The 18,699-nt window shown below is 51.0% G+C and overlaps 2 protein-coding genes across 16 annotated transcripts in view; both read left to right on the top strand.

The window, feature by feature from the left end:
* Nucleotides 1-3,001: 3,001 nt before the first annotated feature.
* CDHR4 (cadherin related family member 4) lies at nucleotides 3,002-11,876 on the top strand. 13 transcript variants are annotated; one of them, XM_032592026.1, is made up of 19 exons: nucleotides 3,002-3,760; nucleotides 4,106-4,290; nucleotides 4,415-4,577; nucleotides 4,654-4,745; nucleotides 5,260-5,370; nucleotides 6,946-7,049; nucleotides 7,244-7,290; nucleotides 7,664-7,847; nucleotides 7,946-8,099; nucleotides 8,356-8,449; nucleotides 8,754-8,957; nucleotides 9,038-9,177; nucleotides 9,399-9,549; nucleotides 9,629-9,849; nucleotides 10,079-10,221; nucleotides 10,720-10,776; nucleotides 10,878-10,968; nucleotides 11,193-11,223; nucleotides 11,657-11,876. In XM_032592026.1, the coding sequence occupies exons 1-19, from the start codon at nucleotides 3,712-3,714 to the stop codon at nucleotides 11,773-11,775; spliced, it is 2,340 nt and encodes a 779-aa protein (XP_032447917.1). In that variant the 5' UTR covers nucleotides 3,002-3,711; the 3' UTR covers nucleotides 11,776-11,876. The 13 variants fall into 13 exon arrangements, 10 of the variants coding, with proteins under 10 accessions (XP_032447917.1, XP_032447916.1, XP_030162644.1 ...); XM_032592025.1 differs by having other exon boundaries at nucleotides 7,244-7,380; nucleotides 10,079-10,143; XM_030306784.1 differs by having other exon boundaries at nucleotides 7,244-7,380; nucleotides 11,196-11,223; nucleotides 11,720-11,876.
* Nucleotides 11,877-14,022: 2,146 nt separating this feature from the next.
* Nucleotides 14,023-18,699, top strand: part of IP6K1 (inositol hexakisphosphate kinase 1) — a 60,851-nt gene continuing 56,174 nt past the window's right edge. For all 3 annotated transcript variants that reach the window (XM_030306792.1, XM_030306790.1, XM_030306791.1), the window contains exon 1: nucleotides 14,023-14,196. The gene's annotated coding sequence lies outside the window, so the exon portion shown is untranslated. The remainder of the gene's footprint in view (nucleotides 14,197-18,699) is intronic.

Genomic DNA, 18,699 nt, shown 5'->3' with positions numbered 1-18,699 from the left:
GTCCCGCCCCTCGGGCACTGATGGGTGGATGTGCCTGACGCCCACTCCCCACTCCCCGCGAGCTCTGGGGGCTGGATTGTGTCTCGAAGCCGGGCGGGTCTGGCCTGGGACTTCCCCGACCACCCTGGGCGGTTCAGCTCACTCCAGGTTCGCTGCTTCACCTAGGACAAGTCACTTCCCCGCAGTAGCCTCAGCTTCCCCGTTTTTCCCGGGATAGAACTGCAGTCCCTCCCGCAGGGGGCCTCAAGAGCTCGCGGATCCGGTGGCTACGCCCACGTGAGGACAGAGCGCCCCCAGCCGTCGATCTAGCAGTGTTGTGGCCCATTCCGGGCGCGACCTACTGTATTCGGTCCTGAAACCGGCCTCGACAGACCCTGGAAGTGATGGGAGGGTCCGGCCCCAATGAGGACTCCAGGAGCTCTGGACCTTGCGGCAGCACAGAGAAGGGGCTTCAGCCAAAGCCCAGCCCGCACCCTCTCGGTCCTGCATCTGGGCCAAGCAAGGCGGGACCGCCCTCTAGTGGGGAGGGCTCGGTTAGCCGCGATTCCTGCCGCAACATCCGCATTCCCTCTGCCCGCACCACTAGCCTACGGAGAGTGAGAGCAGGAGGGTTAGGGCGGCGCTCTCTGCCCAGAATGGTCCGAGTCCGTTCCTGGAGACCACTCCAGGATCCAAGGCTAGGTTCACTTTTATTTTTTTTCAACGTTTATTTATTTTTGGGACAGAGAGAAACAGAGCATGAACGGGGGAGGAGCAGAGAGAGAGGGAGACACAGAATCGGAAACAGGCTCCAGGCTCTGAGCCATCAGCCCGGAGCCTGACGCGGGGCTCGAACTCACGGACCGCGAGATCGTGACCTGGCTGAAGTCGGACGCTTAACCGACTGCGCCACCCAGGCGCCCCGCAAGGCTAGGTTCGAGGATACAGTCTAACTTGAGACAAGACTAATCAGTAGACAGAAAAATACCGGAAATGGGGGGCAGACGGGCTTGTTTGGGAGAGGGGACTCAGAGGAGGCAGCATTCTGTATGTGATCTGAGTGAGCCATCATGGGAGATAAAGAAGAGGGGTATTCTAGGGGAACCTGGGTGGCTCAGTCGGCTGAGGGTCTGACTCTTGACTTTGATTCAGGTCATGATCTCACGGTTTGGCCATGGGGCTCTGCGCTGACAGCGTACTACTGCCTGCTTGGGATTCTGTCTCCCTCTCTCTTTGCCCCTCCCCCAATTGCTCTCTATATCTCTATTAAAATAAATAAAAATACACTTAAAAAAAAGAGGGGTATTCTAGGCAGATGGATCAGCCAGTTAAAGGCCCGGACAAGAGAGGATTTCGACAGGGCTTAAGACAAAGAAGGACCAAGTGTCTAGACAGTGGTAGTTGGGGGAATGAGGAGATCAGCAAAACCAGCCTCCTAGCGGCCTTAGAAAGAAATATAGGGATTTGTTTGTGGTGCGATGGGGGAGCACTGGGACTTTTGAGCAGGAAATGGCCTGGGCTGGCTCCTGTTTAAATAATCCCATCTGCTTTAGGAGAACCACTCTGTAATCAGAGTGGAGGCTCCTGCCCTCATCCACCAAGAGAAGGGAGGGCCTGGGTCTGCGTGGGGCTGGGGCACAGAAGGGGGTGAATTTGGGGTATGTTCTGGAGTTAATATCAAGTTTTGCTGATGTATGAATATGAGTAGGGAAAGAGGAGCATCTAGCATGACTCCTAGATTTCTGGCCTGAACAACTGGTTGGATGGAATTGCTGTGAATTGATCCAGGAAAGACTGGAGAAGAACGGGTTTGGGGAGGAAAACCAAATGATTATTTGTGGACATGTAACCCTTGAGATGCCTGTTAGACATCCTATATGAGATGCCGGGTCAGCCACTGGGTGACTCTGGAATTTGGGAGAGAAATCAGCACTGAAGCCTTAGATCTGGGAGGCAAAGTGAGTGGATGGTATTTAAGGCCATTGACTTGGAGATGGGAGAAGTGAGTATAGACAGAGGAGGGCAGCAGTCAGGACTGAGTCCTGGAACACTCCTCTGGGTGGTAATAGGAAAGCAGAACCAGCAAAGGAGCTAAGCAGGAGCAGCTGGGCAGGTGGGAGGAAACAGAGTGTGGGCACTTTAGGAGCCAAGGGAGCAAGTGTCAAATGCTACCAAGGAGATAAGATTGGAGAATGAATTGCTGAAGCTGGTAGTATGCAGGTCTCTGAGGACTCCAACAGGGCAGTTTCATGAAGGGAGAGACGAACTTGATGATAGTGGGCAGAAGCAAGTGAGAGATGAAGAATTGGAAAGAGCAAGTGTAAACAACTTTTTAAAAATTGACATATAAATTTGGGGCATCTGGGTGGCTCAGTCTGTTAAATGTCTGACTCTTGATTTTGGCCTAGGTCATGATCTCACAGGTTTATGAGTTTGAGCCCCACATCAGGCTCTGGGCTGACAGTGCGGAGCCTGCTTGGGATATTCTCTCTCTTCTCTTTCTGCCCCTCTTCTCTCTCTCTCTCTCAGAATAAATGAACTTTAAAAAATAAAAAAATTTAAAAATTGACATATAGCATAAATATAACAATTGGACAACTCTCAAAGGTACAGCTCAATAAATTTAAAAAAAATTTTTTACATTTATTTATTTTCGAGAGACAGAAAGAGGCAGAGCATAAGTGGGGAGGCAGAGAGAGAATGAGACATAGAATCTGAAGTAGGCTCCAGGCTCTGAGCTGTCAGCAGAGAGCCCGACGTGGGGCTCAAACTCACAAACCGTGAGATCATGACCTGAGCTGGAATCAGATGCTTAACTGACTGAGTCACCCAGGCACCCCTCAATAAATGTTTTTTAAAGTTTATTTATTTATTTTGAAAGACACAGAGACAGCACAAGTGGAGGGAGGGGCAGAGAGAGAGAGAGAGAGAGAGAGAGAGAGAGAGAATCCCAAGCAGGCTCCATGCTGGCAACACAGAGCCTGATGCACGGCTCAAACCCACAAAGCCATGAGATCATGACCTGAGCCTAACCAAGAGTTGGACACTTAACCGGCTAAGCCACCCAGGCGCCCCCAGCTCAATAAATGTTAAAGTCTGTAGACACTTATGCATCTGTCACCTAGATCAAGGTAGAAACTGTCCCCAGCTCCTCCAAGAGGCCACTTTGTGCCCCCTCCAGTTGATACCCCCCCCCACATAACCACTAATTTGATTTATATCACCAAGGATTCTTTTTGCTTCTTGAATGTAGACAACTTTTAAGAGATTTTGTTGATGGCTGGGCTCAGATTTTGTAGACAGATAATGTTTTAATGGTGAGGGGAAGTGGGCAACTGGGGTTTGGACTCTGTGGGGTAGCAAATCCTGAACCCAGTTTTCCTGGGTGCTGTGCTTGTGCTGTCTCCAAGGACTGCATGACTGAGACTTACTTCCCTGAACCTCAGTTTCCCTACCTGAAGTTTGATCCTTTTCCCCTAACATTTCCTTTGGGTTGTAGTAAGAACGGGGGGATTCATCAGAAGCAGTGAAACCTGGGGTTGTCCAGACCTCTTAATGCCTGTCTGGAGTCTAGAGCTCAAGTCACCAGGGATGGGCGGAGCTAGAATCTGGGAGGCTCAGGAGTGCAGCCTGCCCAGCTGTGTTTAAGCGACTCACCTGACAACGGGGTGAGCCTGACAAACACGGCTGGTCTTCTGGAGTCTCCTCTGCTGTCTGCGTCTTGAGGCCACTATGGCACTGCTCAGGATCCTGGCGCTTCTGCTTGCTCTGACTGTCTCTGGTGAGGAGCTGGTGGGTGGGGGAACCCCAGTTCTCACGCCCACCCCCCCATTCCACACTGGAGTGGAATTGTGACCCTTCTTGGATAAGCTACCATGGAGTGCAGGGGCTGGGGGAGAGCAAGGGAAAAGGGCAAAGATCTAACTCCCTGACCCTCATTTCTTATCATGGCTGCTTCCTCAACCAAGTGCTCACGTCTATGAAATGAGCTGTGCCATTGTTGGATATGGGGGACAAGGAAGAGTTTTGGCTGCTTGGCCCCTAGATGTGACCAGGCCCTGAGGGAGAAGGTCAGGACTATGCTTGTGTGTGTGTGGACCTCCAGTCTGAATTGTCTCTTCCTCAGAACTCCACTGCCTGCCCTGGTTCATAAATGTCTCTGAGAGCCAGGGACCCGGCACGATCCTTCAGTCCTTCTCCTTCAACTGCACTTCTCACATGCCCACCCTGCAGTTGGTCCATGTGCAGCCACCCACCACCTTCTTCAACCCACCCAGCCTGACCAGGTGGCAGGGGATCTATGTGGGCATGGTAGGGTCATGGGCACAGATGGGAGCCATGGGGGAACACGGGCAGTCCCTAAATTCACAAAGCCACAGGCAGTATAGGGCGGTGGAGAGCCTACAGTCCCACATGCACTGCCTACCTGCCACAGGTGACCTTAAGCAGCTCGGCCCGGCTGGATGCTCTATCGGTGAATCACTATAAACTGCAGCTGCGGTTCACATGCGGCAACCATGTGATGGAGGGACCACTCTCTGTGGATGTGCGGCGGGACCCTGGTCATAGTGCATGTGCTGGCCGATTTGCCAGCCCAGGTGAGGCCAGGGGCAGCAGGCAGGGGGTGGGCAGGCATGGCCTGAACAGAGCCTCCCTGACCTCTCCTCTGGCTAGCTGGAGAAATCATTCAGGTTCTGGAAACAGTCACACCTGGGGCCAGACTGTACACTCTGCTGCTGCCAGGCCTGGAAGTCCAGCGTGCCCAGGTGAGCCCAGCACATAGGTAGTGGGGGACAGAATGAGGGAGGCACATGGGGAGACCAAACTGGGCCCCTTCTTGTCCCAGCCCCTCTCTAGCCACCCCCCCCCCCCACCGCCCAGCAGAGGAACACTTTAGTGTCAGCTAAGCCTCTGCGTGATGTATATTCTTGGAGAGAGCCGCTGTTGGCTGCCCATCCCCAAAGACCATGGCTGTTCCTATAAGGACATCTCAGGGGCTTGTGTTCTTTCATGTTCTCTGTGTGTACTGAATTCTCCCTGAAAATTGTGTTACTTTTGTAATCCCCAAAATAAATGCAGTTTAAAAAGCAAAATAATTGGTTTAAAACCAGAGAAGATTGAGGATCGGGGCCAGGGGTGGAGGTTGGGGACCCACCCTGTATCGGGGTATGGGAGGGTTTGGTGTGGACAGGTACTTGCTAGGTTGCTGGGGATTTTGGCAGGGATGCTGTGGGGCACTGGGGGCTGAGGCTGGGGCTTCTAGCATCTCTGTCCTGTCAGATAAATATCATCAGTGCCCAGGACCCTCCATACTTTCCTGGACCTTTCTCCATCAATGGTCAAGGTTGGCTGCTGGTGCCATCCCAGGGCCTCAAAGGCCAGGCTGAAAAGGTGAGCATGTCTTGGGACCTGGGGATACCCATGGATGGGGCGCACAATGGACAGAGCCACCACTTCCTGGAGGTTTGTTTGTTCTTGGCCTCCTAGATTTTGCTGCCTCGTGTTCAGACATAGCCACCTGTACATGCTGCCACATGATGGCTATTCTTCCACATTTGCCTGGTTCTGTGATGGGTTCTGGAGTTCCAGAAAGAAAAGGGAGCCCCTCATGCCTCTAATAGAATTGAGAATGTTCAAAACATTCACACAGGAAGAGAAAGTTCTGGGTAAAGTGGCTAGTACAGTCTGGAGAAGGCTAGAGAAATTCCTTCGTTGTTATTATTTTTTTAAACATTAAAAGTTTTGTCGGGGTGCCTGGGTGGCTCAGTCGGTTGAGCGTCCGACTTCAGCTCAGGTCATGAGCTTGTGAGTTCGGGCCCCGCGTTGGGCTCTGTGCTGACAGCTCGGAGCCTGGAGCCTGCTTCGGATTCTGTGTGTGTCTCTCTCTCTGCCCCTAACCCACTCGCATTCTGTCTCTGTCTCTCTCAAAAATAAATAAACATTAAAAAAATTAAACATTAAAAGTTTTGTTTTTGTTTTTTGCTTTTGAAGTTTATTTATTTATTTTGAGAAAGAGTGTGAGCAGGGGCGGGGCAGAGGGAGAGGGAGCGAGAAAGAATCCCAAGAAGGCTCTGCACTGTCAGAGCAGAGCCAGATGCGGGGCTTGAACTCACGAACCAACCCATGAGATCATGACCTGAGCTGAAATCAAGAGTCAGATGCCTAACCAACTGATCCACCCAGGAGTCCTGAGAAATTCTTTCTTTAAAATTTCCATGCCTTTTTTAACTTTTTTTTTTATTATTATTTTTTTTTATTTTTGGGACAGAGAGACAGAGCATGAACGGGGAAGGGGCAGAGAGAGAGGGAGACACAGAATCAGAAACAGGCTCCAAGCCATCAGCCCAGAGCCTGACGCGGGGCTCGAACTCACGGACCGCGAGATCGTGACCTGGCTGAAGTCGGACGCTTAACCGACTGCGCCACCCAGGCGCCCCTCCATGCCTTTTTTAAAAAAAAAGTTTATTTATTTGTTTTGAGAGAAAAAGTGCAAGTGGGAAAGGAGAAGAGAGAGAGGGAGAGAGAGAATCCCAAGCAGGCTCTGCACTGTCAGCACAGAGCCCTATGCAGGGCTCAAACTCATGAGTTGTGAGATCATAACCTGAGCCAAAATCAAGAGTCCAATGCTTAATCTACTGAGCCACCCAGGTGCCCTGAGAAGTTCCTTCTTTAAAATTCCATGTTTTAGTGACTGGCTCTTAGTAACTCTAAATGATGTTTCATTGTGAATAACTCAGATATCACACTTCTTTGAGCTGTTTGCATCCTAAAGGAAATATTTATGGCCCCAAGAATGGGACTTAAAGGAGTGCCTGTAAGCATAGAGATCATGGGGTGGGAGTGGCGGCTCCTTGTGGAGGGCCCCAGGTGGGGGGGGGGGGCAGTTGCTATTTGAAGGGACGACTGGGCATAGACATACAGGTATACACACACTGTAGTTCCCTTACTGTTCTGTGTGCACTGCAGGTCTTCCAGCTTCAGATTTTGGTGACTTTTGGACAAAATCGAAGCTGCCTTGGGATGCTCAAGGTGAAAGTTTTGCCTGTTCCCTCCAGCCTGATCTCTTTCCTGTAAGGCTCCCCTACCCTGAGTACAGTGAAGGAGACATGGCCTAGCCCCAGGGAATTGGGAGTGAGGTTAAGGGGTGGGGTTGCTGGGGTGTCCCCAGCTAGCTCGGGTATGAGGGAAGCCCCGGGGGAGGGGCACGCCGGCAGGGCCAGGGGTGGCGGGAGAGGGCATAGCTAGTTTCCCCCTTTTGGTCCAGGAAGCAAGCCTCGAATATCACCATCCTGGAGGACCTGCCCCCCGGGGGTAAGGTGGTTCAGGTCCGGGCCCGGGGCTTCGACGTGCGCTACGAAATCCTCTCCCCGGTGCCCTGCCCCCTCTTCTCCATCGGACGTGGTGAGGGGCATAGTGGGGAGCGGTGCGGGATGCCTCCCAGGCTGGTCCACAGTGATCCGCACTACCTCCTCGCCCTGCTGAGAAACGGGGCTGAAACCCAGGCAGACACGGGCGCGGTGCCGTTTGGGGGCCGGGCTAGAATTAGAGGCGAGCCTTGGAGGAGGCAGCTGGGGTGGCCAGACTCAGCCCCCTCCCGCTGAGGGTGGATTAGGTGTGAGGGTGGGGACCAAACCGACCTGGGGGCGGGTCTAAACTCAGCATTCCCCGCCCCTACCCCGCCCAGCCGACGGTGTGATTCGCACCACCGCGCCTCTGGAGTTAGCGCAAGCCCCGGGCGCGGCGGTCACTAGACTGCGAGTGAAGGCCTACGAACGGCTCAGGCCGTGGGCCAGCGTGGAGCTCGAGCTCACGGTGAACGTGCGCTCGGTCAACCGCTGGCCTCCGCGCTGCCTCCCAGCGATGCTGGTGTGAGTATACAGGAACCTTACGTAAGCTATAGGGGTGAGAACCATGGTTCTCCTGGTCCAGACTGACTTTTGCCCTGCCGCCGGCATTCTGCTCCCAGGACTCAAATCCCCGAGACCACGCCGGTGGGCACCGTGCTGAACACCTTCACTTGTGCTGATCCAGACTCTCCCGGCTCCATCCTCGACTACCAGCTGCAGTTCCACAGCCCTCCTGGCTCAGCTAGCCTCTGCCTTCGAGACAGGGTCCTGGAGGTGCCCAGCCCCTGCCTCCTGACCCACATGCAGGGTGCTGGGGACTGTAAGGTGGAGGGGTCGGGGGGCAAAGGTCTGTGGGAGCTGAGACCATTGCCATGAGGGAGATGGTGGTGGAGCCAATCTGCACCCACAGAGCTGGAAAGCAGAGGCTCAGGGTTGACCATGTGTGGTTGCCCTGACCTGAGGTGGCCCAGTGTGGCTCTAGACTTTTCCAGGCCTTGACTCAGCCTCACTCTGTGGCCCCTCTGGCCAGGTGAATGCCACACTGGACTGTGATGCTCGTGGGGCCTGCTTTCAGCATGCAGCCTCCATCCTGGTGCTCGATGGTGGTCAGCCCCTGATGACCAGTGAGTAACCATACCCAGGCCTGGACATCCAGGGCAGGGCTGTTCTGTACCTCTCTCCCCATCCTTAAGATAGGGTCACCTCTCCTCCCACAGAAATCAATAGGGCACAGTTGTCTCCCTAGGGTGGGACATATGTCTCCTCTCCTAGACACCTCCCCACCCAGGGAGGAATGGCTATTGTTCGTCCTCCTTCCAGACCCTCTCCCTCCTTAAACCCCCAGGGCAGGGCCATGTCTCCCCCCTTAGACCCTAGAGAATGGCTGGGCACCCCATGCCAGCTCCTTGACTGTCAAATGGCCTCCAGCTGAGGTGCCAGTACTGGTGATGGTGACTCCTGTGAACGAGTTCTCCCCAGCCTGTGTCCCACACAAGTTCCGGATCCGGGAAGATGCAGGGCCCCACACTCTGCTGGGCTCTGTGGTGGGCATGGACAAGGATTACCCACACAACAACATTGAGTACTACATCTCTGGCGGGCCTACCATCTTTTCTATGGACCGTCTCAGTGGTACTCCCACCCCAGGGCTGGGATGGAGGGTTGGAACCAGAGTTGACTCTGCAGGCTGAGGCTGTGGGCATCTCTTTTAGGGGAGGTTCATCTCCTGGGATCTTTGGACTATGAGCTGCAGACATTATACAGGCTCAATGTCCTGGTGATTGACCATGGCCAAGACCAGGACCCCACTCACCACCGCTCTGGTTCCTGTACAATTACCATTGAGGTTGAGGTAATTGAGCCCCAAGGCCTTGGGAAAAATTGGAAAGTGTTCACATCTTCCTCTAGCATTCTGCTTTTCCACCCTGTGCCTAAGTTTCCTCCGTTAGTTGGTTGAAGAGGGATGGTGCCTCATTATGGAAACCTTTGGAGCCTGTTGCCTGACACCTAGGCTCTGGAGGAGACTGAGGGGCTGGCCTGAGGATTTGGGGTGACCTGGCTATATTCCTGCAGGATGTGAACGATCATGCCCCCGAGTGTCAGCCTCCATTTCAGGAACTCACCATCTACGCTCTCCTGGGCCATAGTGTGGAGGTGACCAAGGTGTCATGTTGGGTTCCTCAGGAGCCACAGCGTCTGGCCTTCTCCTACAGCATTGTGGGAGGTGAGGATCATGGGGGCCACCAGGCTGTTGGGGAAGGAGCAGGCCAAGGCCAACAACGGTCCCCTTGTTCTGCTTTCAGGGAATAGTCAGAGCCGATTCAGCCTGCAAGGACCCACCCTGGTGTACAACAACATCTTGTTGGGGCCTCTCTGGCCAGAGCAGTTCTATACTTATGAGCTGTTGATCCGTGTGGCTGATGCAGGTCCCTCCATCCCCCACCTCAGTACCACAGCCACCGTCAGTGTGCATCTAATTCCCTGGAGCGCCAGCACAGTGGCCACCCGCACCCACAGATCCACAGTGAGGGGGGGTCCTTGGGACCTTGGGGGGTAGGACGAAAGGATCTTGAAGGGCAAGGAGATCCAGTTTCCCCAAGTGGAACTATGGGGGAAGGCATTCCAGAGGGAACCGTTGAACATAAGGAGCCTGGCAATACAGAAGAGCAACTCTGGGGTGTGGGGTAGCCCAACCCTTGGAGTGATTTGAAGGCTGGATGATCATTTTGCCAGGGCTGTGGCCCCTATTTCAGGTGCCTTCAGTGATGACACCCCTGCTTGTGACCGACACAGAGGCTTTCTGGCAGCCGGAGCCCTGGTTTGTGGTGGTGCTGACAGTGACCAGCGCCCTCTTTGTCTTGGCTCTGGGCTGGCTCCTCCTCAGGCTCTTCCAGGGGTAGGGTTCTTATTCCTGGGCTCTTGCCCCAGCCCATTAATGGACCTCATCTGTGATAGGTGCTTTCACCAAGATTTGGTGACAATGCCCAAGTTGATGAGCAGGCAAACTGCTATTAATGGGGGCTGCTCTCCCTCCAGAGGTCATCAGGTTAGAGGCAGAGAGGCACTAGGGGGAAATTGTCTCCATCGTTGGCACAGCTTGGTCTTGGAATGGAGTGGGTGTGGATAAGACCCAGTGCTCGACACTCAGAGTCTATCATGCACTGGGCATTTGCCCCTATTCCTGACCCCTATCCTCCACTTGACACTTGTTCTGCCCCTAAGGGTGAGTTTTTTATGGGCGCAGGACTGACCCAGGGGAAGGTGGGGTAACAGTGTAGGCATTGCATATGGACATTGGCTATCTCCAGTATACAGGGGCAGATGGATGGTGCTGGTTCCTGGAGTCAGCAGGTCTGCAGCCCTCACTGCTTGGTCCCTCCTCCTGTCATTTTAGGTTGGTCCAGATGCATCAGACACCAAGCAAACCAGCCCAGGCTTTGCTACTAAACGGGTCAGTTTCCTTTGCATACCTCTATGCCTGAGAGTCCATCTCTTAAATTCAGCCTGGGGCCAAGAGCCTTATCCTGTATTCGTGCTTTTACTTTGCCCCAGCATCCAGGGAACTGAGGAGTCCATTCAGGGGTTCATGGAGGCACCGAGAATGGAGATGTCCCAGGCACCCAGCAATGTCAACCTGAGCTTGGTATGTCAACATACCATCCTGTATAGTGGGCACTGGGCTGTTCTAGAGGACTCCTCTCCCAAGCCTGCCTCCTTCCTTGTGGCTGGCTACCTCTGTGGTAGAGCCCATGCCAGCACCATCAGAATGGAGGAGGGAGGTGGGCTCCTGACCCCTATGGGAGCAGACCTCCACCTGCTCCTGGGGGCAGGGCTCAACTCATTACCCCCTCTCATTCTTCCCATCAGCAGCACTTTGATGGCAGAGCACAGGACTCCCGTGAGTCCCCCTTTTCCCAAACTACTCTTCACCTGGGTCCACTTTCTCTCCTTACCCCATCTCAGCGTCTCCTCCTACCACCAGGCATCCACTATCTACTCTTTCCCTGAATGGGGTCTGTTCTCACCCCAATGTTTCTCAAACATCTGTTGGGCCAGAAGGTGACTCAGACCTGGTCTGGTTCCTGCCCATGGCAGAAGCGGTGGTGAGGGGAAAGGCCCACAGATATTACATTGTCATCAGTGATTTATGGCAGATTAATCTGGCACTGGGCTTAGGGAAGCTGGTGTTCAGTTTGGGGAAATCAAGGATGCTTCCTGTGCATTTAAGCTAGACCTCACAGGATTGCTGAGAAAGGAGGGAAGGGACAAGTTGGATCAAGCAGAAGGAGGGTCTCACCAAGGGTTCTGGAATGTCTTCCCCTACCTTTAAGGGAAGGAGGCTGTTCTGCTGAGTCCAGCAGTGCCCTCTCTCTCTCCTGACCATTTGAACTCAGGCACAGGCAGAGATTACCTGTTCAACACGCTCACAGGAGCCCGGCGCTGGCTCTGAAGCCAAGAAGCTGCTTCACTATTTGTGGAATTTTTTCTTCCCATGATCATGCTGCTGAGTTTTTAAGTTGATTCAATAATAAACAAAATTACAAAAGAAGAGTCCCAGCCTTGAAAACCATCTGTGGGAGAGGCTCTGGGATCTGAGCTTCCTTGTTCTCACTTGGAGAGTGCCTTGCCTTCTGGGAAGGCTCTAGGGAGTAGTAAGTTTAGTTTAGTTTTTTTAATTTTTTAAATGTTTATTTATCTTGGAGAGAGAGACAGAGTGTGAGTGGGGGAGGAGCAGAGAGAGAGGGAGACACAGAATCTGAAGGAGGCTCCAGGCTCTGAGCTGTCAGCACAGAGCACAGAGCCTGATGCAGGACTCGAGCTCACAAACGGTGAGATCATGACCTGAGCTGAAGTCGGACGCTTACCGACTGAGCCACCCAGGCACCCCAAGATTAGTTTTCTTTTAAGAAGGCATTGTATGATGCTCTGACTGATCATGATTAATGCAGAGGTAAGAGGCTGTTATCCTTGTGACAGAGGCCTCCAATCAGCCTGTTCCTTCAAAGACCACCTGCTCTAGCAGACGGGGAGGGCCCAGGAACTTCCTTTTCCCACTGAAAGGAATACATTGTTGCTGTTTGAAGGCCCCAGCCAACCTCTAGGGCTCTGCCAACTGTGTGTGGTTTTCTTGGGAAGGATCTGAACTTTTGCACTGAGGTGAGGGTTGGTACAGACTTGAGACCCTTGTGGCATGGATGGCTATGAGGGATTGATGGTAGCCCCCTTCAGATGGGATATTCCTATTTCTTCCTGATCTCTTTCTTCTGGTGTCTTGGCCCTTATCCCTCCCTATGCTGAACTGAGCTGTTGCACTTAGCCAGGTGGCCTGCAATAACGTGCAGGAGGGCAGGTTCTGTTGGATGCAGTGCTAGCTCATTCCCCTTGCCCAGCCTCAAATCAGGTCTCAGGTTATTGCCAGCTCTCCAAGAGGACCTGCTGTCTGGGTAGAGGCTACCTTTCCTGAGGTATCCCTAAGTTCTTTCAATCTTCTCCCCCATGTCAAGTCTGTGGCCCTGAACCCTCTCAGGGCAATGGAGGACCTCCTTTCCTGAGCCAGTTATGGTGTCCCAGTCAGGGAAAAAGCCAAGTGTCTTCTGTGGGAAAAGTATGCTTCATGGTGTTCCCCCAAAAGTGAGGGTGTTAGAGCTTGCCCAGAACAACCTGAGAGCAGGCTGTTGCTGGAAGTGTTACAGGCAGACTTTTCTGAGCACTTACCCTGCTCTAAGGGCTCATTTGTTATCTTTGTTTTACAGATGGGGCAACTAAGCCTCAAAAGTCACATAACTAGCTAGTTCTGGCACTTGATGTGGGTCCAGGCTGTGTGATTTCATTTGAGTTCCTAACCCTGAAACCAAGCCCAGGGTTAGGTGCTCTGAATGGGGGGCCAGGGATAACCATTTTCCTGGGACTCCTAGCCTCTGAGACAGATCATGACAGTCCAGGGCAAAAGCTGTGTCACAGGTACTCAAAGACAAGATGCTCTAGGGGAGGAAGAGACGAGTTTGTGTTGTGTGCCAGGGCTTGTGCTGGGCACCGAACTCAAGGCAAGAGGACAAACGTGGGCAACGGGCCAGGGACTGCTTGGAGGAGCACACAGGGCTGCACCTCGCCATTGATGAGGGGCAAAGGTGGGGAAACCACTGGGAATAGGGAATTATACTCTGATGCCAGTAGGAGGAGGTATGAGATCCGGTGCCTCCATTTCCAGAAGGGGCGTGACCTTGGCCAGGCCTCCCCCTCTGCGCCTCAGTTTCCTCACCAGTGAACCTGGACAACAACCCCTCCCTTCCAGGATGGGTGACAAAAAAAAACATATAGCACACAGCAGGCACTCCCTAAGTGTGTGCGCGTGTATGAGAAGACGCCGTGGGCTCCCGCAAAAAGGCTACACACGCAAAAAGGCCAAGGGCGCTAGAGCCTCAGAATCGCCAGCAAAAGCTCTGCCTCCAGCGACTCCAGGAACGAGAGGCGCATGCGCCAAGCGATGCCGTCACAGTCACGTCCTGAGGCGATCGGCAAGGGCCGTGAGAGGCAGGCTCTGATTGACAGGCCAGCCGACCTGTCAGCGAGAAGCACTCCCTTAGGCCTAGGACGAAGATGCTGTTGACTGGGGATAGCCTCAGCTGGGGGCGGGTTCTTTGCCGTCCTGGTTACTATGACGCCCGGCCCCCGCCCCCTCGGCTGGCCGCCATCTTGTTGTTGATCCGTACCCAGTGGGCAGCGCCGGGAGCTGGGCCGAGCGGCCGGTGCGGGGCCGCTACTGCGGGGCTCATCCACCTGCGCTGCCTGCCAGGGGCGGGCCGAAACCTGGAGGCCCGGGGGGCCCAGCTCCCGTGGGGAGCCGTGGGCGCCCACTGCCCGGGCTGGGCCGGTGAGTGACAGGAGCCGGGCCGAAAAACCGGCCTGACGCCGGCGGGGCTGGCGGCGGCGGGCGCGGGGTTGGAGCCGGCACGCGCGGGGCTGAGGCATCCGCCAAGCATCGCTCGAACAGTGCTCGAGCGCCCTGACCCGCCTCCCGTGGCGCCTCCCGGATACCGGCGCTGAGGCGGGTGGACAGCCTCGGGGTTGAGGTCTGAGCCCCGCGCCCGAAGGCCGGCCGGCGGGGTAGTGGGAAATTAGCTCCGCTGACCGGTACCGCTGAAACGTGTCCATTGCCAGCCTGATGCTCTCTGGGGTATTGTGTTGCTGCCAAGTGAGAAATACACTTACCTCTTTCTTAGATGTGGTTCCTGCAAGTGTTTTTCAGACTGCTTGGAAACTTAGACTAGACGAACCAGGCTAAAGCCCCCGCGAACCCAGGCAGGCCAGTGTCACGGCCCTGTGATTCTGGCAGGGCTAAGGCCCTCTGCCAGGCTCCTGCCTCCTGTGCTCCTTGGAGCTCACTGTTAGCTTCTTCCTGAAGAGCCTGCTTAAATATTCATGATGCCCGAGTTTTATTTTGGGACATAATTTCTTTGGTTTGTGACCATTTTTTGGTCTTGTGGTAAAGTCTTCTTTTTGCTCTAGAAGAAAGTGAGTATAATGGTGATGACTTGGTTGATTTTATCTCCTGAAGAGATATTCTGCCAGTGTAATCAGGAGACAAAGGAAAAGTAGTACTGTGTTAGAATCAGAAAAAGAAATGAAACTTAATTTTTGTCGTTGTGATGGTATGGAACTGCCAAATTAACTTTTAAGAGGCTAAGTGTATCTTGCCCAATGAAAACAGACTGTCAGGCCTCCTTCCTGTGAGGGTGGAAGGGTTAGAGACCTTGGGCAAGGTGTTAGATCTAGGAAGAGTTCTGAGTGCTCCAAAACACATTGCTCTTTCCATGTGGTCCCTTGACTCCTCTGCAAAGGCTCTTTGTATGTGGTCATAGAAAAAGCCTGCATGAGTGAACTAAGAAGTGAGGCAACAATACTTTGTGCATTTGTGTCAGGATCTTGTCGTCTTAGAATGTTTAATTTTGAAATAAACTAGCTCCTTTTTAAAAAATTTTAATTTATTTTTTTTTAATTTGTGAAAGAGACTAGCTCCTTAATCAGGAGATCCTTTTTGAGAAGATGCTGAAACCAGAAGAGGCCTGTTGCTGTGGCCTTACTTGTGAGAACACAAAGACTCTTCCTTGTATTTATGTAATTCACCTGTAAATGTCAGCAGTTTTAACTATCATGAGCAACAGACACACTTTGTGACGCTCTGGAGATCCTACACTGAAGTCAGAAACTGCTGCAGGCTTGGGATGAGATCTGATGTCCTAACGTGGCATTCAAGCAGTCAAGGTGCTGCTGCCCAGCGGGCCCCAGCCCACCTCTCCAGGGCTTATCCTAATCCCCATTAACCAAATGATTTGCTAGACATTCCATACATGGAATTTCCCTACACAGTTCTCTTGCCAGCTGAGTACAGTGACTTTTGCTCCTCTTTGGAATATCCTTTTTCTTCATCTCCACTTCTCTTTTCTCCAGGGTCCAGCTCAGCGAAACACTTCCCAGATGTTCCAGTCCCAGAGGGTACTCTGACCTGCAGCAGCATTATTGCCCTTATTCAAAAAACAAAATAGTATTTGCTCTTTTAAGAATATTTTGTTTGTTTCCTCTAAGACCTAACCCATTTCCTACAGAGACTGTGTTTTTGTGTCTTCTTGTACCTGCATGTAGTAGATGAGAACTAAATGTTTATGAGAGTGTGTTAAATTTGTCTGAGTTCGTAACACCCTCTGTATTTAAACAGGGAAATGGAGAGAATAGGCACGTAGAAATGAGAATTTGGTGGCCATGGATCTCTACCTCCTGTCCTGCCTGAAGTGCTTGTACCTCAGTGCTGTAGAACAGAGGCAGAACTTGCTCAAAGTGCAGAACTGAAGCCTGAAAACAAAGTAATTCTGCATCTCAGAAGAGGCTGTGTGGCCCATCCCCTCCCTGGCTAAGATGCCATATTGATTCTTGGAGAAAACATGTATAGGGTGAGCATAGGGCTGGGTGCTGAGATTCTTAGACCCCCTTCTTGGGTGGGTCTTGGTCTCACAGCCACCTTGGACTACTGTAAATGTGTCTATTATTTGCTGCTTGCCCTGGTCCCAGTGCTGCCCTGAGGCTATAAGGAGCAGTGAGGAGAGAGCTGGGGAAAGGCCGCACAGTGCTCTCCATCTCTGACTTCAGACAATGGAGCAGTCAGAGATTTTGTTTGTGCTACTGGATGTGTGCTTTTGCCTTGGTTTTAAATCAGATTTTATTTTCTCCCTCTATTACAGCAGAATGTGAGCAATGGATTCTGAGTGGGACAGCCTAAGACATGTTGGTTCTCTTATGAAAAGTGATAGATCAAGGCTGTCATATTTGCTGCTATGGTTTGAAGTTGCATTTATGTAGGAGACATTACAAATGAGTTTTGATGGGAAAACCTGTTCGAGGGCTGGATCCCTGTTAGGGACATTGTTTTGTTGCTTACAAAATCTGCTAATCTCTTCTGTAAAAGTTTCATTTGTGGGTAGAGGTTTAGATCATTTATTCCTTTCCCTTCATTTTACAGAAGATGGGCAGTCTAGGTGAGTAGGTTAGGACTGGACTCTTTTCAAGTCTAAAATTTGATGTCCACGAATCAGCTTGAAGTCCATAAAAATCTGGGTGTGTTAGGATTAAATGAACACTTATAAATGACTTATTCTGTAATTGAAAAGTCAGGTAATGACGAGTGGTGGTGAAGATGTGGAGAAATCAGAGCCTTCATACACAGAGAATGGTATGAATGTAAAATAATGCAGCCAGGGACAAATCAGGTATTTTTTATGTTTGTGCCAGTAGATCTGTGCTTTTGCCTGGATTTGGAAAATAGTCTGGCAGTTCTTGAACTGCTTAAACATAGAGTTACCATATGACCAAGCAATCCCACTCCTAGTTATCTACCCAAGAGAAATGAGAACATAATGTCCACACAAAAACCTGTATATGAATGTTTATAGCAGTGTTATATTTATAGTAGCCAAAGAGGAAAACAACTCAACCATCTTCTCAGTTGATAATAAAAACGTGGTGTATACATACAATGGAATATTATTTAGCAATAAAAAAGAATGCGGTGCTGTTACATGCTACAACATGGATGAACCTGGACATGTGAAATGAAGGAAGCCAGACGCAAAAGATCACATATTAAATGATTCCATTTGTATAAAATATCCAGAATAGAGATCAGAAGTAGATTAGTGATTGCTTAAGGCTTGGAGGTAGATGAGAGCATAGGGGAATGATAGCTAAAGGTTATTGGGTTTCTTTTTGAGGTGACGAATATGTTTAAAAATTGTAGTGGTAGCTGCACATGCCTATGAATATACTAAAAACCATTGAATTGTATGCATTAAGTGGGTGAATTGTATGGTGTGTGATTGTTAACTCAAAGCTGCTATAAAAAACAACTTATGTAAGTAATATATATTCACTAGTTTAAAAAAAAAGATAAATATATGAGTAACAGGAAGAAATAAAAATAAAGGAACATCCATAACTTTCACTGTTTTAGTGTATAACCAGACTTTTTTTTCCCTTTGTCTTTAATTTTTACAAAAATGAGATGATGCCATACATCCTGACTTGTACCTTTTTGCAGTCAACAATATATTATAAACATCCGTGTTGGTAAATGATGCATTTACATCATGGGCCAGTTGGCAACAAATTGAGGGAAGCAGAATGTAAGGGACTAGGGTGAACTAACAAGCGCAGGCTTATCTGAAGGGTCACTGTTGCTCAGTTCCAGCCAGCTGTGTACCACATCTTGTGATTTTTTTTTTTAAAGAAAACAAGAAATCTGAATTTTTATGTGAAATTTCATGATTATGTATTTATTAAAAAAATGTTTTATTTATTTTTGAAAGAGAGAGAGAGACAGAGTACGAGAGAGAAGGAGACACAGAATCCGAAGCAGGCTCCAGGCTCTGAGCTGTCAGCACACAGCCTGATGTGAGGCTCGAACTCATGAACCGTGATACCGTGATCTGAGCCAAAGTCAGATGCTTAACTGAGCCATCCAGGCATCCGCCTGATTTTTTAATTTGGCAATGAATTAAGGAAATTTGAGCCACTTTGCTAGTGAAAAAAAATCCCTTTGCAGACCAGAAATGGCAAAAAATTTGAATTGCCTGTTGTGTACATTCCCAGCTAAAGTGGAGCAAGGTGACAGTCTGCCTTCTTGTTTCAGCTCTAACACTGTAAACAAGTGTCCTTTTAGTGGTCTGCTTAGTACCATATTTTAAAAATATTTTTGTGCTTTTTGGGAATTGTGCTGCTTAAAATGGCTCTCAAGTGTATTGCTGAAGTGCTGTTAATCTTCCTAAGCACAAGAAAAGAATATGGAGAAAATCTGTATATTAGATAAGTTTTATTCAGAAATGAATTA

The sequence above is a fragment of the Lynx canadensis genome, chromosome A2 (genome assembly GCF_007474595.2).
Source record: "Lynx canadensis isolate LIC74 chromosome A2, mLynCan4.pri.v2, whole genome shotgun sequence".
Lineage (NCBI taxonomy): Eukaryota > Metazoa > Chordata > Mammalia > Carnivora > Felidae > Lynx > Lynx canadensis.
The sequence above is the reverse complement of the archived record's forward strand: the minus strand, read 5'-3'. Positions and strand labels throughout refer to the sequence as shown.